General features: G+C 37.4%; 1 protein-coding gene across 1 annotated transcript; it reads right to left on the bottom strand.

Moving 5' to 3' along the window:
* Nucleotides 1–1,185: 1,185 nt before the first annotated feature.
* LOC147865967 (vesicle transport v-SNARE 11-like) lies at nucleotides 1,186–6,784 on the bottom strand. The gene is made up of 5 exons (XM_087316306.1): nucleotides 6,564–6,784; nucleotides 3,744–3,802; nucleotides 3,476–3,658; nucleotides 3,115–3,285; nucleotides 1,186–1,538 (listed from the first exon to the last, which is right to left on the bottom strand). The coding sequence occupies exons 1-5, from the start codon at nucleotides 6,655–6,657 to the stop codon at nucleotides 1,386–1,388; spliced, it is 660 nt and encodes a 219-aa protein (XP_087172432.1). The 5' UTR covers nucleotides 6,658–6,784; the 3' UTR covers nucleotides 1,186–1,385.
* Between the last annotated feature and the right edge of the window lie 13,589 nt (nucleotides 6,785–20,373).

The raw sequence follows: 20,373 nt of genomic DNA, 5'->3' as shown, positions 1-20,373 counted from the left end.
ACGATAAAATACTATATATTGATACATACTACTTTTTATGTAATACGACTATTTGTCATCATTCCAAGCCCTTAACAAATATTGTATGCATAAAAAGTGCATTTACATAGGAGGATAAATTACATTGAAATACTAACACAACATACTCAAAACACATTTGGCATGACGTAACATGGTGTAAAATAGTTCACATGATAACACTAATTGCTTGTGTTTATGTTATGTATAATATAACATTAAGAAGATATATCTAAACAGTGGTATTAACATCAGCATAAACAAATCTAACATTTGACATGTGTACAAAAGATGTTTGGACCACTTTTCAACACTTTGAAAGATAGAAAAAAGCACATGTATAAACTACTACTTTTAACTCTTCTTTTCAAAGTGTCCATGACATCGACCAAGTGATCCCACATCTGCAAGGTGGGAATTACCATGATTTTATATTATCAAGAATTTTAGCAATGTAAGCTCATGGATTTATACCCATTGCATTTCAACCAAATTCATGGGGATATTGCTTGATCCATAGACTTGAAGCTTTCCACATCATGCTTCCAAGCGCACTATTTGTTTACAATGTCCTTCTGAAATGATGCAATTCACATTTTCTCCAAATGATGACCTATTATAGAAAGGTGTATCATTGTCCCAATGAATGCTAAAAATGTCATTGTTCACTTCTGCATGGTCCAGAAATAGTCTTTTTAAGGTATTTTAAAATATTTTCATCGTCCATCTAGTTGTTTCCATACCAGTAGCCATTTGTAAGTTTAATGATATAGGGCATGTGATAATAGGAGTTATATACTCTTGCAACCTGGTAAAACATGCATTAACTAGTTTTAATACAAAACCCATGATATTATTTACTCCAAATTTTACATGAGCATAGCTTGCCAAACATTTGGAGAATTATATGCGCTCAACAATCCATCAATTTTAACTTGGTTCACTCTTGGGTAAGTGATCACATATCCGCACAAATGTCAAATTCTTTTTTCCAATAGTACATGGAAAGGCTTTGATACTTCAGTTTCAAACTTGGAATCTCTATAGAAATATAATTGATAAACCTACCCTAGGAATCCATGAAACACAATCATCGTATTCTATGGTTGCAGGAATCATTTCCCTTCCTATACATCATGGATCATCCACAGCTTTCAGACATCAATGTCATAAAAATAATGAAGAACACCAATCATTTGTACAAGGAGATTTAAGGTTTTCTTAGAAGACATACATCCATGGGTTTATGATTATAAGTAGAAATCCCCTTCTGTCTTATACTCAAAATTAGATACACAAACACCTTAACAAGTTATATCAATTGGCCATTATAATGATACATAAAACTTTAAATAAGAACAATTTTCTTACGAGGAAAGTTTCTCATATGCAACAATGAAAATTGCAACAACAAGCGCACCAATAAGTCCACCCATAATCCATTTGTTGCGACTCATTCTCCGTGTCATGGATATTAAAATCTTCTTACTCTTGCCAATGTTGTCATCCACATCACCAAGCTACAATATCAAAAGCAACATCCTCAAAAAATTATCATATAGATATATCAGAAAGAATCAAAATATTACGAGAACAAATTCTTAATTTTAAAGTCAATAGTAACATAATGTAGCTAGCATCTCCTTCAATCATCTGAAAAGTTTCATCAAACGGATGAAATGGCTGAGGTTAAGACTTCAACTATATTGCATCGATGACACCTCAACCAAAGTTGTGATGATCCCATGTGATTCACCAGCACTATCTTCTACATTGACTACTGATTAAATATATTGCTGTTTTTTGTTAGCTTCTATAACAGCTATCCTTCAAAGAATTCCTTACATCCTTGGTTTTATACATATAGTGTCTTAGGAACTTCAATATAGCAAAAACTTGCAAGTGGCACTTGGAATTGTAGGTGTGAACAACACATCTCTTCAATTATCCTCTCTAGTTAATGTGGTTTCCATATCCTCCGGCAATGGAGAAGATAGATTTTATCAATACTATCCCAATACACATGTAGGTAAGAGAATCCAAATACTATATTTCTATATTGTCTATATATGAAGAAACAAGGCATATAATCATACATTTCCGAAGATCCAGGACAGCACAAAGGGTAGATGCATTACTGCTTACAGTAGCCAGGTGCCTTGAAGGTATAAGGGTATGATTGATATAGAGATACCATGACAGGTTGATCTGATATACTTCAAAAGAGTAGATGCAGAATAACCCATGTATCTAGACATGTGAATGTGTAGGGATGGAGAATGCTCAAAGTTTCCTCTACATTCCACAATGTCATCTGGTCAATTGGTAGAATTTGTGAGATTTAAACTCTGATACAAAATATTGTTTACCACCATGGTCCAGCTACAAAATGAACAGAAACGAGAGAAATGAAAAGAAAGATATTTTGGTCTTAAAGATCACAATGAGTCATAACACACGTTACTAAGTTTCATGTTAACAAAAGGTATTTACATCTACCTTCCAAACAATAACCAGGTTGGCTATATGTTATAATGAATAATCGATATCAATAAGAGAAAAAGAAAAAACAATATATTAACGTCAACTGGGTCAGAGGTAAATGAAAGATACATTAACATCTATCAGAGACCATGACACAAATCACGTCTACAAATATGAGTTGCATAACAAAAGTTACTAAGGTTCATGTTAACTCATCAAAGCTCATATGAAAAGAAAAAGCTGATTAAATCTAGCTTTCAGACAATAACCAGGTTGAGTATATGGTATAATGAGTAATCAAGACCAATCAAAGAGAAAGAGAAAACAATATATTAATGTCAACTGGGTCACAGATAAATGTAAGATACATTAACACCAGAGACCCTGACACAAATCATGTTTACAAATATGAGTTGCTTCAAGCTATGCATACTGAAAGTAAAACATTTTTTTTCCTTGACATCCATAAAAATGATCTTACTGCATGAAAATGTATTTCTAATCTAGCTTCTCTGAAACTAAATACCTTGAAATGTAATCATGAACAAATCAACCAGCAACAATATCTCCATTTAGTGAGTAGCAAAGCAGAAAAACTATATATCGGCATACCGTATCTTGTGCATGAAGGAGTGTTTGTCTCTGTTGATGGAGATCTTGCAATATGGAAACACCAAGCTCCTCGGTTTCTAGAATAGTCCTCTTGCTTTCTCTAATTTTTTCACTAGATTGATTAAGCCTCTCTGTTGACATTAAGAGTTTGTCCCTTTGAGCACTTGACGCCTGAAGTTATAAAAATGGCAAATGAGCACAGAACTAGAATCCTCATATAAAAGTAATTCAGGAAAAGCATATGCCATTAAATTTTCTTCTGTGCATGACTAGGTCTTTTGTATGAAAGTTCCTTTTCAGTGAAAAATATGATAGTCACCATGTTTTTGGCACAATTTATAGAAGCAAAATAGTTACATACCCTCAAAGGGTCCAAGTGCCCTCCTTCCAAAAGTTCTTCCCTAGCCATTTCTGTTTCAGAGGAGGCCTTTTTTAACTCCTTTTTCAGGTTATTTAGGTCAGCCTTGTATTCTCTCAATTTTGCTAGCAAAATAGCCTTCTGTGTGGGTTGCAAGCTCCGGGCTTCAAGGTCCATCTTTCTAATCTTCAGCAATGAAGAAAAATATCAGTCTGAATTTCAAAATGCTTGTAAACATACTAAGATTCAAAAAGAAAGATAGGTAACCAACCAATGACTCTGCTTCATCTAATCCAATCTTAAGCTCAGACAGCTTTTCCTTCTTTTGTTCTATACAAAAGAATATGTTAAAAATTAGCACTCATCTCCTCTACATAAAATGCTACTGACAAGAAAAAATTAAGGTACATAATAATAGATGGTAAGTTGTCTGCGTACAGATACATACATGAGCATACATACATATCTTCATAATCTAGGCTATGCATATGTGAAACAAATATTCAAAACTAATAAAAAAACTAAATAAAAATACATGTGTATTGACACTGATTTCTTATCTTACTACAGGGTAAGGAGTCTAACTACAACCACAAATATCAAAGACTTTGTCAACCATCTCATGAACAGCATGCCCTAGATGCCACGGCAAGTGTCTCTATCATTTTAATTAAAAACACTTGTGTAATAATGCACTCATTTTCATGATTCATCTCTTGCAATCGTATATTAGATGATGGTTGTAGGAACTCTCACTGTGGCTTTTTATAAAAGTTTATAACACAACACATATTAGGAAGACCAGTGGTGGCAATATTTCCAATCTTAGAAGACTTAGGACCTCCAAACAAAAAAATACCCATGTTTAGAAATTATCTCATCAAAGTTGTTGGCATGACAAGAGAAACTCACAATGAGTATGTTCATGCCTCAAATGTATGAATAGTTCCTCCCTCACCCAGCTTGGGTATATAGAATAGATGCACTACTAGATCATATCACTATTGTTTCTCTCCACAGACACCATTAGCTCTTTCGATCGCTTGGAATATAAAAAGTTATGGGAAAAGGGAGTTTTGACAAATACAAGTATCAAATGTATAGATTGAAAACAGACAACTCTTATATGGCCTTGACCTCAGTGGAGAAGAATAGAGTGATCCAAATTAATATCATATCAATTTGCCTTTTTGGAGTCATATATATTATATATAATGTAATTTGTGGTCATATGACACCTCATAATTCACAAAAGTGGGGAGCTTAAGCCTGCCCAAATAAGTTTCCATACATATTTAGCATACGCTGCATGAACTGCATCCCATGCTGCACCATGTTAAATTGGTGGGATAATTACATAGAATTAGTATTCCTTACATCAGATAGCATTTCCTTTCTTTTTGCATCCTTGATTCCTTTAAATCTTCACACTTGGTGACTCAGATAATGCATGTAAAGCATTTGTTAGAAGAGTTTGAAACCATGCTTCATTCTCCTTATTTATTTGATCTCACTACCTTCAATCTACATACATCTTCAATCTGGATAGGAAGGCATATCTTCAAGAGCAAGAGTTGGGAACTCCAGAAAAATATTACACAAGTTTTACAGACATCAACACTAACGAATACCCAGGAATACATTTATGCTGTTGGAACTCTGATTTCTGAAACAAATGTGAGCCAACCGGAAAGAGTTTCCAACACACAAAAATCCCATGTGTTGGGAATTCTCTAAAGGAAAAATGAGCTCTTAGATACATGGGCAGCATATCAACCTCAACTCCATGTTTCATGGCTAAAAATTTTGGTGATCATTATCAAAATGATAAATATCTTTTGAATGTTCAAACTGATAATTTTCTAAAACATAGCTTAGCTCACCTTCACTTGAATTCTCCATCCATTAAAAAAAACGAGCACATTTGTGCTCAAATGCTAACATGGAAAACTCCAAACAACAGGACATTTATTTTACCTACTTGCCCAATCATTTTTAAACATTTTTTCCCCAAGGGGAATTCCAAGCAATTGAAAGTGTACAAATGTCCACTGCACGTATTTCTTAATATGATTACAACCAAGACCAGAAAGTTACGAAAAAATGTGACTTTCAGCCAAGACAACACAAATCTTTAAAACACAAAACCAGGGAAAAGAATCACATTATATCACTTGTATAAATAAAAAGAACAAACCCTCCCTATAGTGTATCACACTAAAATCACATAATTAATAAGAGAAAACCAAACGATGAATAATCACAGCAGCACCAGTCAACAGGGACGTATTCCGATGTCTGTTTCTTTGAGTGAGAAGATGTTGTTCATATAATGCAATCTCATATAAACAGAATTTATTAGAATAGGAGGGTTTACTATGTGAATTAATGTCTTTTTACTCCTGTTCTTTATCTTTTCTCTTAGTTTTAAAGCTTTGCATATTAATTTTCAAAACACTAGGTTTTCAGAAACAGATCTACAAGCCAATGCACTATATTTATATAGTGCATATAAATATACACAGATCTGCCGGCCAATGCGCTACACAAACAGACACGGAGAGAGAGAGAGAGAGAACATCAATGGAAAATTATCGAAACATGATTACATCACCAAGTCACTTTCATGGGCATCCCTCAGAAATTACACTTAGTTCAGAACAATGTTGGGGAATTGTTTATTTACAAGTTTGCTTTATATCAACGAAATAATAGGAATTATGAGAAGATACTGCAAAGTTTATAGGGAAATTGTATTCATGTAATAGAAAGAAAACAAACAAGTATTTTTTATGATTAAATAAATATAAATTTAGCGAGTTTTGTTTCTCCTCACAAACAATGGAACATGCAAAAGATGTAAACATAGTTATCAATCATAACTAGAATAGACTAAGAACTCTCAACATATCTAACATGATCAGCAAGAAGATTGGATCTAAATCTAAATCTATAAGAGGTGGAAGGATCCAGGCAATAAAAGGAAACAAACAAATATACACATAAATATCATATATGTGTGTAGGCATATAGAGATAGAGAAACAATAAACAGAATAAAATTTGTAAGCTTTTATAAATGAGATTCATACCTCCATGGAGAAGGGGGAGAGAGGGGCATTTTGCCGTAAAACTTGCGGATAGCTCGCAATACTGCCGCTCGTAGTTGTCAAAGACTTCACTCATGGCGATGGGCCGGATCCGATCGGCCGGAGAACGACAGGATGAAGACAAGAGAACGCAAGAAATATGTACGCGCCTACACAGAGAGACAGAGATGGACACAGAGAAACAGAGTGAGAGAGAGAGAGAGAGAGAGAGAGAGACACACACACACACACAGAGAGACATACAGACCGAGATGGAAATTATCAAAATACCCCTCTGTTTTCGAAATTCTACAATAATACCCCTCACTCACGTCTTCTCCTCCTCCTCTTCTTCTTCTTCTTCTATTCTTGTTGTTGGTGATGGCGATGGTGTTTGATATTGTTATTGTTATAGTTATAGAATTGAATGAACCATTTTCATTTACTATAGTACTTGACACAACAAATCCTTGAAGATGATGTTTCAAAGAAGCAAGGACTCATATTGTTGATGGTGGCATTGTCATTGGTGGTCGTGGTTGTGTGGTGTTGTTGATGTTGTTGTATTACAGCCATTGACCAAGAGCATGCCGAACCCAACCCTGGCTTCATCGATCTGCTCGGAATCCCCTTGATCCTCTTCGTTGCTTGTCACGACATTCCTTCGTCCTGTTCCATTTATCACGATGCCATTTACGTCACTGTCTTATCGAGTTGGCTCATAATTAGGTATGGTAGAGACTGTTAGCCAAAAGGAGCCGGCAATGGCTCAAGCCTATACCAAGCACTTAAACTAAACGGTTTGGAGGTTCTGTTCAACATTGTTTGGGCTTGAGCTTCCTTAACCGGTTTGAGCATGGTTTGTCGTTTACATTATCTAATTCAAGCTCGCCGTTTACGTTACCATCTTATCAGTTTGGCTTGTAAGTAGGTATGGTAGAGAGTGTTTGCCAAAAGGAGCCGGCAATGGCTCAAGCCTAAATTGAGCACTTAAACCATTTTTAAACGGTTTGGAGCTTCATTTGGAGGTCATGGGAATTAAGCAACAAACTCACTCAAATATACAGAAAGAAAAGAAAGGCAAAGCTCAGCATCAAAATCAACAAATGGTCATCAATACTCATTCCTTCTATTGAGTAATTGCTACCCTTTAAGTTCACAACACAACATAAGGCCTAAGTACATACCCTTCAAATACATTTTTGTATATTCTAATAGTGATGACATTTAATGTTTTTCATGTCTTTATTCCACATAGTTGAAACATCTATTCTATCAATTTGTACATGGTTGTACTTCATGTGCAGTTGATGGTTGATTTGGTAGACATTCATAAGGTAGCTCTTAGCTCCTATTTGGACTATATAATAATTGTTTTGATTTTAGGACTATGATCTGCAATGATTTTGACTTGTTAAAGTTGTATTGTTGTTCATTTTCTTGTCATTGTTGGCGGGGTTGGTGCGATGGTTGTTCTTTTATAGGCCTCTTAGGCAAATCTTAGGAACTCGTATGGTTTATTCATACATTCTCCTCACGCTCTTTCACATTTCCTAAGTTTTCTTTAGGCACCTATAGTTTTTTGCCTCTACATTTTTCTTACATTATAGGGCTACAATGCCACTTTGGCATGCTTGAAAGACAACTTCCATGAAACAAATGAACCCATCAAAACATAGGTTTTGATAACCTAAATATATTCTAATTCAACACTTCCACAATAGAGTATTGTAATTGAATTATGATTACATAGGAGTAGCTTCATTTTCTTCACAACACTAACAAGTTGTTAATTTCAAAGACTTTTTTACTTGATGTTCTTGATCAAGGAAAGAAGCCAATTAAGTCCATTTTAGCTCCTATGGCTATTGACACGACACTCCTCATTGGTATCCACTTCTTTCTTCATTGGATAGCACAAATCTTTCTATTCTACCTATCAACTTCGTGCCAAACCGCAAACTTGGTTATATTCATACATTGTTGTCATGTTATTCATCAATAACAACTAGGTTTGATCATGAAGATAAAATAGGCAATATATAGTTATATTAGAATATATATTAATGAAAGCTTAAACTTTCTTTATTGTTAATTATCTTCCAAGAATGATTTGAATAAGAATGTTTACATCTCATGTTAAAAAAACGCAACTTTTTTCCTTTGGTTGTTTCAAGTCTCTTTTATGCAATATTTACATTTTCCACCATTTCATTAAACAAAGCACCATATTCCACCCTTTTTCCTTCAATAATTTTTTATTTATTTTTCTTACACTACCAATGAAATAACGAAGTAACATAGAATGTTTGAACATTTTGTTTGGTGTCAACCTATTTACTAGTTGATGTTCCTAGTTATAATTGTGCCTATTCATCTCCTTGATTGATCTTTTTTTATCATGGATATGAAATCATTTTGTGTCTTCGTAAGTAAGAATTTCCTTTGAGTCCTTCAATAACCAAATTGAAATTTTCAAAATTTGTTTTCATGATCATCCACTAATCCCATGGTCTGTTTTCCAACGAGGCTTCAAATATCTATATTTTCTTGCATATAGGTAAGTACTAGTAATTTGGTTTTCCAGAGTGATCATTATTGTCTTCTTCCTCACTTTCAACCTTTGCATAAAATTGTTTCATTTTGATCCTATTGGATATTAATCTCTCTCTCTCGGTGAAGACACACAATTATATTAATAAATGTGTGTGAAAAACACTACTTACAATGGGCGTCACAATAGAGTATGGTCACCCACCATATTATGGGCAATGATTTTGTATTTGATGGTAACGATGGAGCCTCAACTGTATCTCCCATCTCTTTGACCCCCAAACAATTAAATTGAACGCTCAATCTCTCCTTTCTAGGCCAAAATAATAACCGAAAAGACACAAATAACTCTTTTTGCAATGAATTATAATGCTCTTTACTAAATGATGGTTTCCATACACATAACAAGGGTGCTTCTTGATAACCAAGTGTTGAACACATGAACAACGAAGAATCTTAAGTGTGATACATCTGTCATGAAACTTTAATCGTTGTCCTCCCATGTGTTAGACCCTTTTCTCAATCAAATATTGAATAATATATATCCATGGTCGTGAGTTTGAACACATGTCTTGTAATAACGAAAATCTAAGAGCCATCATATGCATAGATAAGTCCAATATTCCAACTCCCCCAAAGCGCTTAGGGGTTGTTAGATCAATCCATGCAACCCATGTGATTCCCATCTTATCCCTCTTCCTTCACAACAAATAGCAAAGAGGTTGCAAAACAAAATGCAAAGCCTTCTTTGTCCATGGCAACAATGCCAAGTAATATAATATCATGGGTTCCATAATATATTGTACGTCCTTCAAGCATACATGAGATGACCAAGATTGTGACTTCCAATACATGAATTTATCCCTTAACTTACTAGACATCCATTTAGTCAATTGACCATTTGTAACACCCATTCCCATTAGATACCGCAAGTGTCAAAAAATAGATCATTTCCTAACTGTTGAGCAAGCAAGCTCAACTTGGGCAGGATCGACTGAATAAGCCGAGTGCGGGATAGGATGAAGACCGATCGGGTAGGCCCGGATCGGATCGGATCGGATCAGAGAGCCGGATCCGCGTGAGCCGGTAGACCGTTAGAGGCCTACGATCCTAGTCTAGTAGATAGACATATTTTTGGGAGTTTGTGTTAGTAGCTCAATTATGAGCATTGAAGTACGTGTTAGTACTTCTATCACTCCTTTCAAGGACTTGTATAAAAGTGCTCTCTGAGCATGTTTGTATGTAGTAATGGGCCCGGTTTCGGCTCAAACCGAACCGAACCGAAAAATCGTGGCTTAAGGGTTTATAGGTTCAAAGATAAATAAACGGTTTGGTTTGGTTTCAAATGTTACTAATTGGTTTCGGTTTGGTTTTGAATTTACTGGTTTATCAGTTTCTGTTTATGTGGTTCGGTTTAAAGGTTTATAGGTTAAAAAATACTCAAAAATATTCTCTATTGGCTCTAACTTTCAACTTTTAATTTTAAACTCTTGTTTTAATTTATTAAATTTTATATGTATTATATGTAGAGTCTTCTTTTCATTTATGATGATCAATTATAATAAGTATGATGACAAAATTTATGATGAGTATGATGAATAAATTTATGATGATTTTCTCACACAAATTTATAATAAGTATGATGATTAATATCAATAAAAAATGGTTTGGTTTTGATTTATGATAAACCGGTTTGGTTTGGTTTTAAATTTTTCGTAAACGGTTTGGTTTCTCCTATTCTTTAAACGAATTGGTTTAATGGTTCGGTTTAAATGGCTTCATAAATTTTAAAACAGTTTGGTTCGGTTTTTATTATTAATAAATGGTTTGGTTTGGTTTCAAGGCCAAGAAACCGAACCGAACCGGGCCCAATGCTATTTGTATGTACAGAGCGTTATTATTTTGAATTGAGTTTTAGTCTTTTGCTCTCTCTATCTTCTCCCCCATACTATGTGTTCTCTCTCCATTGTTTTCTCTGTGTTGTTTTTGTTGTTGTCCGGTTGAGCCAATTGTATTTGTTTTTAGTTTTTGCACGCTAATCTTTATATGGTGTTAGAGCGTCAGGGTTGAGAATCCTTTGATGCCGACAGGAGTTGCAACACAAACAAACCCTAAACCATGGTAAGAACAGACAAGGAGGAAATGGACAGAGGAATGGGAAGCTCACTTCCCATAGAAAAGCTCTGATCGGAGCAACTACACATCTTGGTCCTACAAGATGCACTAGTACCTGCTTGGGCACGATTACTAGAGCTATGTGAAGGAGTAAACGAAGTAGCACTGGATTCAGCACACAAGGATTTTTCGGCTTGGGAATAGGCGACGAGTAGAGTTCTCTATTGCTTTGTGTCCAATGTGCACGATCAGATGATGGGCTACATTCGAGATGCGAAGACGCCGACGGAGGCCTGGGAAAATCTGAAAAAGATTTTTGCCGCGAGTACCATGGCCCCGAACTTGTAGCTCCGGCAAGACCGCAACAATATCTGATGAAAGGATATGACGGTGACCGACTACACCACCAAAATCAAGGAGATCTATGATGGCTTGGGATCCATCAATGTGACGGTGGATGAGGACGAGATGATACAGATCTGCCTTGGTGTTCTAGCTCAAAGGTACAGGCCGATTTGAACGACCATTTGCACAAGGGAGAGAAGCCATTGTCATTCTTCGACCTGCAATCAATGCTCTTGGTCGAAGAAAATCACCTGGGTGTGTTGTCATGAAAATACGAAAAGGATATGTGAACGTTGAGGCAAGACCCTAGGGCCTTTGACTAGAGGATATCAAATTCGTGTATTTATGTACTAAGAATTAATCGAAATGAGAAAGATTAACAAATTTCATTAACAAGTAGAAAGAAAGACTACAATTAATCCCAAGATTGGGATTACAAAAAGTTTGCTAATGGAGATGGCTAGAGTAATAGATTAGAATAATTTGAGATATGGATTCGATAGAAAATTAGGGTTTTTTGGCTTTGATAAGAGATTATGGTTTATGAGTTGAATGGCTTCCGTATGGAAAAATTTGGAATTATGAGTGATAGATCTTCCATAGGGAAAATTAGGGTTTTTGAGTTGTATGGCTTTGATTAAGAAATTAGGGTTTACTTGAGAGATAACTTCCTTCTCCTGTATGGAAAATTATGATTTATGAGTGTTATGGCTTCCATAGGGAATTTTAGGGTTTTTGAGTGTTATTGCTTCCGTAGGGAATTTAGGGTTTATGAGAGTTATCTTCATTCCCCCGTATGGAAAATAGGAATTATGAGTGATAGCCCCCTTCTTGATTGATGGATTCTTCCTTTTTTTTCTCTCCTTCCCTTGCATGCGTCCCACATGGCGTTTACTTTAGTTTTCTTCACTTGACTCTAGCTTGTTGCATGATCTCCACCTTTCTGTTGCACACCTTCCACATCACCTTTACTTTTTGCATGCACTCCAACTTTAGTTGCTTGCGTCCACATGGCCTTTACTTTAGTTCTCTTCACTTTACTTTAATTAGCCACATGATCCTTTTATCCGTTTGGTTTGCGTCCAGCCTCGTCCGGTCGTCGGTTCCGTTCGGTCGCCGATTGTCATTGCCTTGCCGGCTTCGCCGTCGATTTTGGTTTACTTACCGGCCGGTTTCCGGATTTGCTTGCCGGCCGGGTCCGATAAGCTTGCCGCCAGTTTCGGTTTCAGTTTGCTTGCTAATCGGTTTTGGTTTGGTTCCCATTACTGGCCAATTCCATTTTATTGCCAGCCGGTTTTGGGAACTTAGCCACATTCATCCTTCTAGACAAAGTGGACAAAGTGCTCTTAACACAAATGAAAAATGAGGGATCTCAAGGTGCTTATATAGCCAGAGCCTTAAGTTTCTTATCTATGTGGAATAAATCATAGTCCTAGTTTTCCCATTGTTGTCAAACTTCCTATCTATGTGGGATAAATCATAGTTCTAATTTCCCTTTCTTCTCAAACATCCATTTTTCTATAACAAGCTACTAATCTAATCTAAAATACTTATTTCAATATTTTTTTACATAGTGTGTGAAGATTTACACAACACGTGAAAATACGATGAGGACATGTGAACTTGAGGCAGGACCCCGGGGCCTCCGACCAGAGGATATCAGATTCGTATGTTTATATTAAACAATTAATGGAAATAAGAAAGATTGACAAATTTCATTAATAAATAGAAAGAAAGATTACAATCAATCCCAAGATTGGGATTACAAAAAGTTTAGTTAATGGAGATTGCTAGAGTAGTAGATTAGAAGAATTTGAGATATGGATTCAATGGAAAATTAGGGTTTTTTGGCTTTGATAAGAGATTATGGTTTATGAGTTGAATAGCTTCCGTATGGAAAAATTTGGAATTATGAGTGATAGATCTTCCGTAGGGAAAATTAGGCTTTTTGAGTCTTATGGCTTCCATAGGGAAATTAGGGTTTATGAGTCGTATGGGTTCCGTAGGGAAATTAGGGTTTTTGGCTTTGATAAGATAAGGGAGTTAAGAAAGAAAAGAAAAATAGTATGGAGAGAGAATGAGTGTAAAAAAAAGATGGAATTTTATATGGAGTTCCCAATTGATCATATGCATGTCCACTTTTTGTTGCATGGCCTCTACTTTTAGTTGCTTAGCTTTTTCTTTTAGTTGCATCTATTTTTAGTTGCATGGCTTTTTCTTTTAGTTGCATGCGACCGTCCACATGACCTTTACTTTAGTTTTCTTCACTTCACTTTAATTAGCCACATGATCCTTTTATCCGTTCAGTTTGCATGCAGCCTCGTCCGGTCGCCGGTTCTGTTCAGCCGTCGATTATCGCCGCCGGTTCCGGTTTGCTTACTAGTCGATTTCCGATTTTGCTTACCGGCTGGTTTCGGTTTAATTACCGACCGGTTTCCGATTTTGCTTACCGACCTAGTTTGATTCTCGGCCAGTTTTGGTTTGCTTCCCGACCGGTTTTTGGTTTTGCTTATCGGTCGGTTCCGGATTGCTTACCGGCCGGTTTCCAGTTTTTGGGAACTTGGCTAGCATCATCCATGAAGACAAAGTGGCCAAAGTGCTCTTAGCACAAATGAAAATGAGGGTCTCAAGGTGCTTATATAGCCAGGGCCTTATGTTTCCTATCTATGTGGGATAAATAATAGTTCTATTTTCCCTATCTTCTCAACATCCATCTTCTATAACATGCCATTAATCTAATATAAAGTACTTATTTTATTATTATTATTATTTAAATAGTGTGAGAAGATTCACACGACAACGTCAAGGAGCATGCAATCTAACAACCAGATGTTGTACATGGAGGCAGATCGACCCCGTGGTCATGGAGGACGAGGTGGATCGGAACGCAATGGTGGCAGCCGACAAGGGTAGAATCAAAGGCATAATTGGCATGCCGACAACAATTCCGGACCCTCCACAAGCAAGGGGAGTCAAGGTAGTGCCGAAAACCGGCAAGGGAAAGCCGGCACGGAATGTTGGTATTGTGGTCGGAAAGGCCACAAGGAACGTGAGTGCTAGAAAAAGAAGGCTGATTTGGACAAATCCGGATTGGGCAAACCCAAATAGGGAAATCGGCAACGATCACACTATGCCGGAGGATCGGAAGGAACCGGAAAGGGCCCAACCTTTGTGATGAAACACAAGGAAAATTCAATGAAGACAAGCACCTAGAAACCGAACGAGGTGTGGTATGTCGATTCCGGAGCGTCAAACCACATGACGAGCCACGAAGAGTGGTTCATATTTGGAGAAACAGGAACAATCGGGGGTTGTCGAAACCGGAGACGACACCTCACATCCCATCAAACATGTTGGTGGGTGTCCTCCTAAGCCATGTTGGACAGAAGGGGAGACTAATGAACGTTCTACATGTCCCGACAATCATGAAGAACTTGGTATCAGTTGGACAGATTGTCAATCAAGGGATGCAGGTTCGGTTCACACACCTCGGATGCATCATTGAAGAAGAAGGCCAGATCATCGCGCAAGGGTGTCGCGACCCAAGTTTCAAAGAAGATGTCAGTGTCCATGAAAAGAAGATAATAGCAAACGAGAAGACAATAACAAGACAAGATGACAAGAATTTGTATTACCGTAAACCAAGATTACAAGGTGGTTTAAGACTGGTGTTGAACCGGAATGGTTCAACACTAACCAGATCTTCGACTTATATACTATACATCGGATTGTACATGATCGCCATTTGACATACATGTTATGTGCCACGTGGCATACATGCATACATGCCATTTGGAGGTCATCTACTATGTCTAGTGGTCCATAATTCTTTAATAATAATAATATGAAAATATACTTATTAATTAAAATAAGTTGGTGTAATGGTTAGAGTGTAAGATCCTTGTTTAAGGTCACAAGTTCATATCTTCATATTGACATTTTGTGACATCATCCCCTCCTTTCACGACGAGTTCCATGAGTCGCAATGCATGAACTAGGTTTTGGTTTATGGGGATAACGAAGATGAAACTCTTGTATAAGTTTAGAGGCATTAGTGACATTTGTTGCAGGTTCCCATGTTCGATAGGCAGGTGTGTATCCAAGCCAATCTATCAGATAATATAACTTATTGCAGACAATCTTGGAGTCCAAAATAGCTTCTACTTCATATTCGGGTCCTTTAGCAAGTTGAACCGGAGGTGGTGGTGGAATAACCCGATTTGGGATAGAGCTTGATGTCCATGGTTCTAACAATGAAACTTGAAATACTAGATGAAGACGCATATGTGAAGGCAGGTCTAGACGAAATGCATCATCCATCGAGGATGATATCTTGTGTTTGCAAAGAATGGAGTGAATCCCGTAGAAGAATGGATTGAATTATTGTAAGCAAATTCTGCCATATGTAAGAAATCTATCCAATCATCTTGTGGATAGTTGATAAAGCAATGGAGATATTGTTCTAATGTTTGATTTGTGCATTCCGTTTGACCATCGGTTTGAGGATGGTAGCTTGAAGATAGTTTACGAGAAATTCTAAGGATCTCAAGTAAGTGTGTCCAAAACTTTGCAATAAATTCTGGTCCACGAGCACTAATGATTTCATCTGGAAGGCCACGATGCTTGAAAATTTCTCGCAGAATAAGATTTGTCATTTCTTGACTAGTAAAAGTCTTTCTACATGGAAGAAAATGTGTCATTTTTGTAAAGGGATCCACCACTATAAGAATAGCATCATAGCCTTGGGAAGATGGGAGATTTGTGATGAAATCGATAGAAATGGATTTCCATGGACCATCTGGAATGGGCAATGGGTGCAACAAACCATATGGCCGATGTCGAGGCATCTTTGATCGACAACATACATCACAAGTAGAAACATAGTCTATCACAAATTGACGAACTTGAGGCCACCAATAGTTTTGGGTAACTAGCTCCGATATGTCCAACTAATGGTGAATCATGGTAGTGATGCAAGACTTCAAGTCGAGAAGGTCCATTGGGAGTATAAGTATGGTTGTTTTGAAAAAGCAACCCATCATGCCAACTGAAGTTCCCATAATCCATGCGAGAAAACTTGGAGCGTGAACAAGAAGCACGATCTAGGACAATGTGATCTAAAATATCTTCTGCAAAATCATTTGAGGCAATGCTCGAGCGAATAAAATCAAGAAATTTTGAATCCAAAGTTGTCTCAGCAACATTTGTCACCATTAATTGTAGACGACTAGGACTTAAAAGGACTTGTTCTTGATGGTCATAAGTTAGGTCCCCCGATTTTGGTGCAAAATAAGAGCGTCTTGATAAGGCATAAACTTTACCTTGTTGTATTCCTGGTCGATATGTTATCACAAAGTTGAACCATGTCAGAAATTGTGCCCACCGAGCTTGTGGTCAATTTAGGACCCGAGCATTTTGAAAGTATGTGAGGTTTTTATGATCATTGTAAACAACAATTTGGTGGGGAGAGCCTTCTGAGAAGGGACGCCATTGTTCGAAAGAATAAAAAAATTGCCAACAATTTTTTGTCATGGATTTCATAATTGATTTCTGTAGGTTCAAAATTTCTTGAATGAAATGCAACTGGATGCAATTTCTCATCATGTGCATTTTGCGATAGAACACTTCCTAGTGCAAAATCAGATGCATTTGCTATGCTTGATGTCCATACAAATGGTTGGTTTTTTTGTGTTAGTTCTGTGAGGGGCAAAACAACTTTTGAGTAACTCCTGATGAACTTGTGGTAGAAATTTGCAAATCCCAAGAAACATTGAAAATCATGAACTGAGCTTGGTGTCTTCCAATCTAGAACCTTCATCCATAGCAATGGTTGACGTGGTGAGGAGCTTTGAATTGTTGTTGTCTCATGAATCTATGATTTCATGCTTCTTCCAATCAATCCTAGGATTATGAAGTTCGAACCAAGACAACCGAAGAACAATTGGACATTCAGGACTACTTATGATATTGAAAGATATTACACAAGCTAAATTACCAAGAACTACACAAATAGGCTCTGATTCTTCAGTAATATCTCATGATGCAATAGAACGTCCATCGATTACTACTACAGATGCTGGACAAGGAAGCTAATATAGTATAATTTATTGTGTTATGGCAAAATCCCGATCCATGAAACATGAGTTGGCTCCTGAATCCAAGAGCGCAGATGCAAGAACTTCATGACATCTTGATGGGCTGAGTTGAACTTATGGCGTTAAAACTTCACTAACTCAGTTCGATGCAATGGAACCTAAGCTAGGAACAAGTTCTATATGCTTTGGTTGGTCCAACCAAATGGCTCCGATTTTGGTTAGACTTACTCATTTAACAAGCCATCCAATTGGCTTAGAACATCAAAACTGTTGGACTGAGGGCCATTGATAGGAGTTCTTGGTTTATTTACTTTGACTAGGGAACATGAATCAAAATTCTCGACAACACTTAACTTGGTTTAATTGTCTCTTTGGTTGATGTGGACAATGTATTGCTATATGTCTTGGACCATCACAATATAGGCAAAGTTGATTTGCTCGACGTCGTTGTTTCTCGACTTCAGACAAAGGACCTCGACGATGTGCCGCATCAATCTCCATTGGAGTAGGTCCATTAAAAGAATTAGGATTGGGAACTTGCATTGGTTCTAAAGCTGGTGAGGCTAATGTTGCAACATATGTTTGCTTTGATCTAAGGCATGTCGACATATGTTTGTTGTCAAAGAGATAACATAACGACTTCAAGTTGTTGGACACGTTTTGAGAGTTCCTCATGTTGTTGTGCCTTTTCAACACTCACATGTTGTATGTCACCAAGAAGTTTTTGATTCTCGTGTTCTAATGTGACAAATTTTGTTGTTAGGAGGTCAAGTTTGGATAGAATATGCATATACTCTTGTTTTCTAACTGTCTCCATTGTGACAAGAAGATTTGGCTAGATACTCAGAGTTTTGTTTTAGTAGATTTTGGTTCAAACTGTCATGACCCAAGCTTCGAAGAAGATGTCGATGTCCAAGAAAAGAAGATAATAACAAATGAGAAGACAATAATAAGACAAGGTGAAAAGAATTTGTATTACCGTAAACCAATATTACATGGTGGCATAAGACTGGTGTTGAACCGGAATGATTCAACACTAAATAGATCTTCAACTTCTTCTTTTTTCAAAAGAAAGTATACTTCCATTAGTATTTAGAAAAGTCATAACAACATACAAAAATTTCCCCAAAACATCTTTATAAGATGTTGGTTGAAAAAACAAAAGTTTTGATGAAAAGTTGACTCCAACATAGAGTAAAGTAAACAATCAATCTGAAAATTGTTCTATAAAAAGCTTCCACAAAGGTCTACCAAACGAGGTAAAATGCAATCTATACCCTTTTGTTATGCAATCAAGAACCTTCAATCTCCATAACATGTTGCAGGCTGTAAATAGCCATCTTCTTTCACCCGTTCTGGGTGATCAAGAGTCCTCAAGGGATGTTCCATTCAAGATCCCAATACTCTCTGTTTTTCTCTTTGTTTGATGCCTCGAGAAGATTGTCAAGGCCTCCATACTGAATGCAAACTATATGTCCCCTTGGTTTAAAGATTGTGGCTTGCATACTTCCATTGTCCAGTGTTATAAGCGTGTGAAGCCTTTGTCTTTTTTTAACCCACATAATTGTTTGATAAGTTGGCACTGTCCATAAACATTCTGTATTAACACAAGCAGTTAATCTAAAGTTTTCCTCACCCACTCTCTATAGTATGCTTCGACGGCACCACCATCTTCACTCATCCTCATAACAAGAAAAATGCTTCATATAATCCACTTCTGTTGGGAGACAGGTCCCTCCGGATGGGAAGGGAGAAGAACAGTGTTGATGAACAAACTCGGCCGAGGTCGAAATCGTATGAGGAGGCCCCGGCTATGGAGAGCCGGATGGTGCAGACCCGGTGAGAACCAGATGAGGAGTCCCCGGCTACGGAGAGCCGGATGGTGCAAACCTGGTGAGAACCGGATGAGGAGTCCCCGGCTACGGAGAGCCGGATGGTGCAGACCCAGTGAGAACCGGATGAGGAGTCCCCGGCTATGGAGAGCCGGATGGTGCAGACCCGGTGAGAATCGGATGAGGAGTACCCGGCTACGGAGAGCCGGATGGTGCAGACCCGGTCGAGAACCGGATGAGGAGTACCTGACTACAGAGAGCTGGATGGTGCAGACCCGGTCGAGACCGGATGAAGAGACATATTCGTAAATATGTTTATGAGAGTCCATCATGGCTATATTTGTAAATAGCCGAAAAGTCATATTAGTATAAATATGACTTAGGGCAAACTTTTAGTTATGATTATTCTTGTTGGTGCAAGGAGAGAGACAGCGTGGAACTGTGTACAGAGAGAGAGAGAGAGAGAGAGAGGCCGTTGCCTCTGTTGTAACCGCCGCCTGTGGCGAGGATTGTGAGCGCGAGGTCGTTGCCTCCGTGAACTCACTGTTGTACATTCTAGCATAGTGATAGTTTGCAGCCTGTGAGCTGCTGTGGTTTTTCCCTTAGTTTGAGTTTTCCACGTAAACATCCTGCGTACTCGTCTCTTCTTCGTGTCGTTCATTATTTCCCGTTTTCTGTGTATGATTCTAAGCTCGGTTGTGGCCGAGCGTTGCGTATAGGGAGCGTGCAATTCCTGTCAACTTCAGCCATCTCGGTGATTAGCATGTTGCAGCATCTTGCCAAAGTCCACTAAAATCCTGCATAATCAATAGAACTCAGTACAAAAATTTCCCCACCCACTCATGCTATTCAACTTCGACCCCACCACCATCT

Source organism: Azolla caroliniana, unplaced genomic scaffold, assembly GCF_043228905.1.
Source record: "Azolla caroliniana isolate FFs.n. ecotype wild unplaced genomic scaffold, voAzoCaro1.0.p SCAF_3, whole genome shotgun sequence".
In the NCBI taxonomy this organism is placed as follows: Eukaryota; Viridiplantae; Streptophyta; class Polypodiopsida; order Salviniales; family Salviniaceae; genus Azolla; species Azolla caroliniana.
The sequence above is the reverse complement of the archived record's forward strand: the minus strand, read 5'-3'. Positions and strand labels throughout refer to the sequence as shown.